Source organism: Trematomus bernacchii, unplaced genomic scaffold (genome assembly GCF_902827165.1).
Source record: "Trematomus bernacchii unplaced genomic scaffold, fTreBer1.1, whole genome shotgun sequence".
Taxonomy (NCBI): Eukaryota; Metazoa; Chordata; class Actinopteri; order Perciformes; family Nototheniidae; genus Trematomus; species Trematomus bernacchii.
In genome coordinates, this window is record NW_022987370.1 from 1,160,430 (window position 1) to 1,167,992 (window position 7,563).

General features: G+C 41.6%; 1 protein-coding gene across 2 annotated transcripts in view; it reads right to left on the reverse strand.

Moving 5' to 3' along the window:
• Window positions 1–543: 543 nt before the first annotated feature.
• The window catches only part of LOC117484672 (tumor necrosis factor receptor superfamily member 13B), an 8,056-nt gene continuing 1,036 nt past the window's right edge, over window positions 544–7,563 (reverse strand). The window contains exons 2-5 of one of the 2 annotated variants that reach the window (XM_034133095.1): window positions 7,011–7,138; window positions 6,281–6,397; window positions 2,132–2,398; window positions 544–834 (exon numbers count right to left, since the gene is read on the reverse strand). In XM_034133095.1, coding sequence (XP_033988986.1) covers window positions 623–834; window positions 2,132–2,398; window positions 6,281–6,397; window positions 7,011–7,119 — 705 coding nt within the window. In that variant the 5' untranslated portion in view covers window positions 7,120–7,138 and the 3' untranslated portion in view covers window positions 544–622. Of the gene's footprint in view, window positions 865–2,131; window positions 2,399–6,280; window positions 6,398–7,010; window positions 7,139–7,563 lie in introns of both variants that reach the window. The other variant, XM_034133087.1, reaches the window with a different exon arrangement.

The window sequence follows — 7,563 nt, forward strand, 5'->3', positions numbered from 1 at the left end:
TTCTACATCAACATGTGTCCCCTCTTCTTCATGTCTCTTCTACATCAACATGTGTCCCCTCTTCTTCATGTCTCTTCTTCATCAACATGTGTCCCCTCTTCTTCATGTCTCTTCTACATCAACATGTGTCCCCTCTGTGTAAAGAGACTCTGAAAGTTTCAGGAATAAAGATTCTCTCTCTTTTTGTCCTGATCCATTTCTATAAAAACCTGTCTGAAAATGAGCTGATCAGATTTGAGCCACTTTATGATGTCATAACGATGTTTTGTCTTGTGTAACCATTAGCCAATCAGCAACCAAGGTACCCCCCCCCCCCCCCCCCCACCTTATCACCTGAATCTCCTCCTAGAGCACCATTGTGTTCTTTGTAACCAAATCTCTCTCAGAGGGGCGTGGGGAGGGGCTCCTTATTTTCATCTAAAGTAACAGACAGAGAATCAGCACTTTGGAAACAGGGCTGAAACAGAGGGGATTATGGGATGCTGCAATGATCTGTTTGGTGTTTCAGCCAATCAGAGACAGGTTCTGGATATATCTGAGACCTTTAAGATAATGATGAAAAACAGTATAATAGGGGACCTTTAAACCGACGTTGGATTTCTTAGTTTTTTGCTAAACCTCCTCATCCCCATCCCACTGCAGCCTCCTGCTGCTGCTGGACTCCAGAGAGGTTTTGGTTCTGATTGATCCAGACGGGTCCTGGTTTTAGTGTCTGAGCTCTCTGCTGCTGGGGAACTGAGAAAGAAGATCTCTGGTTTCCGAATGTTTTCAGGTCGGGGAAACAGTGAACACACACACAGGTCTCTGTGGGGCAGGAGTCGTACGTTGTATCATCTGTGGATTGGTTTGAATATGTTGGAAAATCTGTAAAATAGACAGAGGGAAGTGTGCAGATGTTTTATAGTTTAATAATCAGCCCTCAGCAAATTAAAAAAGTATAATGAGATATGGCCCACAAATGAAAACTTGTGCTTGTCTTGTATTGTACTTCTTAAATATAGATGAAAACAGATAGTACACAGTATTAATGTGTTAAAAGGCCCACTCTTCAAATAAATTCAGTCAATTCAAGTTGAAAACATTTTCTATCAAATCTAAGTTGATAAGCAAAAAGCCCGATGACTTATTTTCACAACACGCTTGAAATAAACCCTTCATATTTCCTCTTATCAAGCAATCTGAAGTTTCTGTTTTAAAGGATTAGCTGCCAACAAAATAACTGAAACCCCATGGAGAGATGTGATGTGTAGGCTGTTGTGTTTTTTAAAGCATATTCAAGTATCAAGCATAATTTACCTACATTTGATTGATTTTTCAAACTTATAACAGAACTTATGAGGCAGTATACCTCTAGTGAGTGGCCCAGCCCTTCGTATATTTCTGTATGTGGCCCTCGGTGAAAAAAGTTTGGACACCCCTGGTTTAGTACAAAGAAGGGGAACTTTTTTTTGCACTACTCAATACTGCTCGTCACTGTACACAGGGGCGGACCGGTGTTGTGCCAAATTATGCCCCCCTGTCATGAAATGCCCCCCTTAAAAATATGCTGACAAAGACTATGTAACATTTGTAAACATATATTTTGATTATTATATGACAAATATGTAAAATTAAACAATACATTTTAAAGCACGTGTATACAGACAGGACGTAACAATAATAACAAAAAAAAAAGATTTAAAAAAAAACTGAAAAGGAAGTGGAATGAATTTCGACACCACTACCATCAAATACGGAGCGAAAAGTTTAACCACAAGAATCAAGACTATATGAGCTACCACTAAACAACTCACAGTCTGAAAATTACCATTAATAAAAACCCTGAACGTTTACTTTTCGTTTTAAACATCGTTTTAAGGTGTAAACGTGTCATTTAGAAATGCGCGTTCCCGTGACAAGGGGGGCATTTCATGACGGGGGTGCATCATTTGGCACAACACCGGCCCATCGGGATTTGTCCCGATGGGCCGGTGTACTGCTGTACAGTATTTTACATTAATGATGTGACCCTCTATGTTTCCTGTAGTTATTTAATTAGCTCTTTTCACTGCACTGTTAGTGTACAGTTGTATTATTATGCTGCTGTGTTTATTGTATTTGTGTAGGTCTTTCATTTGTGTGCCACACTCACCTTTAGAGCTCCTCCCTGGTTGGATGACCTCCTCCCACGTCTGCACCTCCCTCCCCTGCTTCTGTTTCGCCTCTTTGGGTTTTTGGTTGGAGGTTTTAGCCTTTCCGCCCCTCACTAAGACGGCCAGCGCTAGAGATAAGCTGGAGAGCAGCAGCATGATGCAGAGAGCCAGCAGAGAGTACAGCAGGATGGTGGAGTCCACTGAGAGGCCTTTAGTATCCTCTGAGGGGGAAGGTACTTCAACCAGGAGCTTTCTGGTGGTCGTAGCTGGGGGAGAGATGAGAGGAAGAGCTCAGAAAAGAGTAGATGACACCCGAAAAACCTGCATTTTCAACCAAGGTGCAACTACCAAGGCAAGGCAAGTTTATTTATACAGCACCTTTCAGCACACGGCAATTCAAAGTGCTTTACAAATTAAAATAAAAGACATTTAAGAATAAATACAGCAGATAATAATAATAAAATGGCATTTAAATACAGGCATTTTTCCAAATCCTGCTGTGACATTAGTCTTTTAATCCTAGATATGTTCTTAAGGTGATAGTATGCAGACTTATTGTTGTAATGTGACTGTTAAAAAATGCAGGTCAGAGTCCATCACTACACCTAGATTTCTTGCTTCATTTGTTGTTTTGAAGTCTGCCGACTTTATTCGTTCCTCCTTTGCTCCAAAAACAATAATCTCAGTTTTCTTGTTGTTCAATTGGAGAAAGTTCCTACTCATCCTGTCATTGAGTGCCACAGTGACGCGTCCTAAAACCCGGAAGTAAGCTGCGCATGGGTTCCTTCGACAAAAACGCAATGCAATTTCTCCATAGGATTTTGGAAAATAGCTGGAAATAAGGTCTGTGGAAAACAAACCTGTTTGATAAATGCACGTTTTGTTCAGCCGGATAATCTCCACATGTCTACCCTACTTTTATAATGTTCAAATCATAAATCTAATGGCCAGAAGCAAAATGCTAACGTTATGCTATAACCGAAATACAGCCGAGTACAGCAGCACGACTTCAACGTCACGCCAACTTAAAGGGGACCTATCATGCAAAATGCACTTTGTGATGTCTTTTATACATAAACATGTGTCCCCGGTGTGTCAAATACAACCCTCTCTCTTTTCCTCCGTACCCAAATCTCTAAAAACGGGGCTACAACGGAGCTGATCCAGATTTCCATCCGCTGTGACGTCATGGACCCACAGAAAGTTGCTATCAGAAACAATGCCTGACGTGTTTTGGACGTAATCTCGTCTTTGTTTACATTAGCAAGGCTAACACTCAGAGCTAACCTGTACTGTAGAGCAGGGGTTCCCAACCCCCGGTCCGCGGACCGGTACCGGGCCGCGGAGGTGTTACTGCCGGGCCGCGAAATAGCTGTGAGTTTATCGTAATATTTGCAGAATTATAAATATATAAAAATATTTTATCATAATATTTTTTTCAAAAAGTGTTTAATTTTCGCACCTATGCCACCAGTCATATTATTTCATCCAGTAGCTAGTTAATCTTTCACCAGAAAACCGTTGAAAATGGCTTTTATGATGTTCCGAGGGATTCGGCGGCTCAGCCTAAGGTCTCAGCCTCTTGTGCGCACGAGCATGTTACCGGTGCGCCAAGTAGGAAGAGGAGCGCACAGGAGACAACCGTTTGATTGCAGACTGTTATGTTTATGTGGGGAAATGGTGGTGCATACATTATTTGAGATATATTTCAAACTCGGACTTCATTTTAAGGACATGTCGGCCAGGAGTGTAGAGGGAGCTATTTGTTTAAGCACCGGATTGGCAAAACAGGAGAGTAAACCAGTCTGCCTTGATCTATGAATTAATGTCCGGGACTCTCACGGTATCTGCTGCCCGCAGCTGCTTTAGAGAAGGAACACCTCCTTCACTTCATGAAATGGCTGAAGCATCAGGAGGCAGCGGGACGTATACTCGGTAAAGAGCTGTGCCTTTTTACGCACCGCCTTCGCTGTGTTTAACTTAATCAGAACAGTTTAAGAGTGACTGCAGGCTGCTACGTGTTAACCACACACACATCTACACACATCGAACTGCCCGATTACTCCCCCTTTTATTAGTTTTATGAAGGATATGTCCAGTCAGTCACCAAGGCGCATGATGTGTGTGTGTATGTGCTCTGCTCAGCTCAGCTCTGTGTGTTCGGTGTGTTTGTGTCTGTCCGACACCGGCATATGCGGCTGTTCCCAAAATAAATTAGTTTAATCTTAATCTCGATGTAGTGCTATGCTGTCGGGAGGTGCACCGGAACGAACGACACTATCATAATATCTTCTGAAAACAAATGCCAGTGACACACACACACACACACACACACACACACACACACACACACACACACACACACACACACACACACACACACACACACACACACACACACACACACACACACACACACACACACACACACACACACACACACACACACACACACACACACTGGCGACCGGACATCTCCTTCATAATGCGCCTTCTCCTCGTTTTCCCAGCATTCACTGGATTATCCGTAAATCATACAAACAAAACCAAAACGTTGATTTATCTGTTTTCCCGTTTTGGTTTAAAAACTGAATAACGTCGGTTTTTTGGTTTTCCGAAAAACCAAAAAACAACACCGGTTCTTTTTTAAACTTTGTTAATATGTTTTGGATGCATATTGTTCTAGTATTTGTTCAGGCTGTTACATACAATTAGCCTCTGTTGCTACCTGCTGGTGGTGAGTAAATATTAAAATCAGTAAAATTGACAACCGGTCCGCGATTTTTTTTAATGTATCTGCCGGTCCTTGGCACAATAAAGGTGGGAACCCCTGCTGTAGAGCACATGTGTTTAAAAAGCAGGAAATTAAAAAAGGAGCTCACCTTGTGATAAACCTGAGAGAGAAAAAGCATTTGAGCTCCATACTGTTTCAGAAATAATCCTTGACGTGGTTTAAACAGGATGGCGTTTTATCACAACCGAATTTAACTTTATCTCCGGTAGAATTCTGATCAGGCATTAGCTCCGCCTCCTCTTCTTTCTTTTTTTTCAAGCTAAGGACCAAAATCTGCGTTTCTCTAACAGGGCTGCAAAAGAGGGGTTTGAGCAGTATGAGGGATGGCTACAATGGGTGATCTGTTTGGGATTTTGATGTATGTTTTATGGCCCTACAATATATTTTTCAAATATAGCATGATATATCCACTTTAAGATCCATATTCAAACACACAGATTCTAAATGTTACGAGTTGAAGCGTTTTGTTTGAACAGTTTGCAGGAGGCAGGTACTTGCTTTCAAGCAGAACAGGGCTAACAAACTTAGCGGGAGTGTTTACGTGTTCGGCGTAATGACGTACAACGACCCTCCACGACTTCTGTAGTCTTATTCAGCCACTTGGTAACAACCATCGTTTCTCAGACACGTCAACTCTTCAGAATCACCAGTGGGGTCACTGCTGATGGATTTAATGTCGTAGAACAAAACGTGATCCGTCTCTTCAATTTGTGTCAACCACAGACCTTATTTCCAGATATTTTCCAAAACCCTATGGAGAGATCCCATTGGCTCTGAGACGAGGGAACAGGAAGTGGTAAAATGCTGACTCACTTCAGGGTTTTAGGACGCGTCACTGCACCACTCTATGGAGAGCTCTGATGTCAATCTGAAGGCATTTTCAAGTATCTACATTTGATTGATTTTGCTAACTTATAACTGAACTTATGAGGCAATATACCTCTAGTGAGGGACCCAGCCCTTCGTATATTTTTCTGTATGTGGCCCTCGGTGAAAAAAGTTTGGACACCCCTGACATGTAGGAGTAGCAGCGTTTTAGCTGTAGCAACTGTAATTAGGCTAGCTTGTTAATTAGCTGCTCACTTTCCAAATAAGTCACTTTGATTGGTTATTATATGTAGCTTGATAAGAGTTCCTTCTTTAGCATTAACCCCTTTTAAAATGTAGCTCTGAAAGCTGTGTCCACTGAGGTCTAACAGAACATTTATACCTCCAAAAGACAAGGAAAGTAAGACAATCACATACAGGATTTAGGCTAGCTTCTTAATTAGCTGCTCACTTTCACAAATAGTCACTTTGATTGGTTATTGAAAGGAAAAATCACTGAATAATTGAAGCTGTAATCAGTACTCACTGTGGCAGTGCAGAGAACATTCTGCAGGATGATTTCCACAAACATCGGCACACCTCAAACACTTCTTCAGCAGCAGATCATAGTAGTGGCCAGGCAGAGATGTACAGTTTGCATGCTCTAAGGTAGAGGAGAAACAATCAGAAGAGGACATGTGATGAACTGAAGTCACTTTTACATAAGTGTTTTTGATCTAAGGATGATTCAGGGGTCGATAATGCTACCTACAGGAAGAAATACATGCCTCCTCCTGGCTTTAATCTTTATAAAACAGGCATGTCTTGTTTATCCAATGCATATTTTAGAGCAAGTGATTTAACGTAGATTTGAAATTGAGTTTCTGTTTTAAAAAAATGTGGTGAAGAAAAAAGACTTAATCCAAATGAACTGCATCAAATGTTGCCTCAAGTCGAATTCAAATATCATCCTTTGCAACTTTTGCACCTGCCTTTAAGACAATAAGGGCAATTTAAAACAGCTAAAGCATTGTTTACATGATTCACCCAGGTGTTTATCAAAGTCCATTAAGCATAATCAGCGTGAGAAGAATGGACGAACATGCAATGATAGATAATGAACATAATACACACACCTGTTTACTTGGCGTGTTGGTTGACCCTCATGGCTCTGTGTGTGTGTGTGTTTGTGTGCGTGCGTGTGTGTGTGTGTGTGTGTGCGTGCGTGTGTGCGTGCATGCGTGCGTGCGTGCGTGCGTGCGTGTGTGTGTGCTCACCACAGTAACTGGTGCATCTGGGGATGACTTGTCGTTGTTTGCATGTCGTCCGACAGCCGATACATTCGTTGAGCAGAAAGTCTGGGAACTGATCCTCAAGACAGTCCATCAGCTCCGATGGCACCACACTGATGACAACACAGGGATACACGGAGAGAAAATGGTAAAACAAAAGTAGTGGAGGCATGTGAATAACTAAGTATGCTATTTTTGTATGTATTGAAATTATACATGTAATAGAACAAGAGCAGATGGTGCATTTTGTGTCACATGTGGTGAAGAATGGAAATCCCTGCCCAAAAATGTTCCCTAAGACAAAATATGTTTCGTGTGTGTGTGTGTGCGTGTGTGTGTGTGTGTTTATCACTGACTGTCTCTCGTACTGCTTTAGCATTATGGTGCCGTTGCATGCAATTTTGAATTAAAATGACATTGAATACCAAACCATACTGTAATATACCAGGATATTATGCTACACTAAACTACAGTATGTTGTACCATGCTGGTGTTTTGGACTAAACTACAGGGCTACTATACTCCTTTACACTAACTA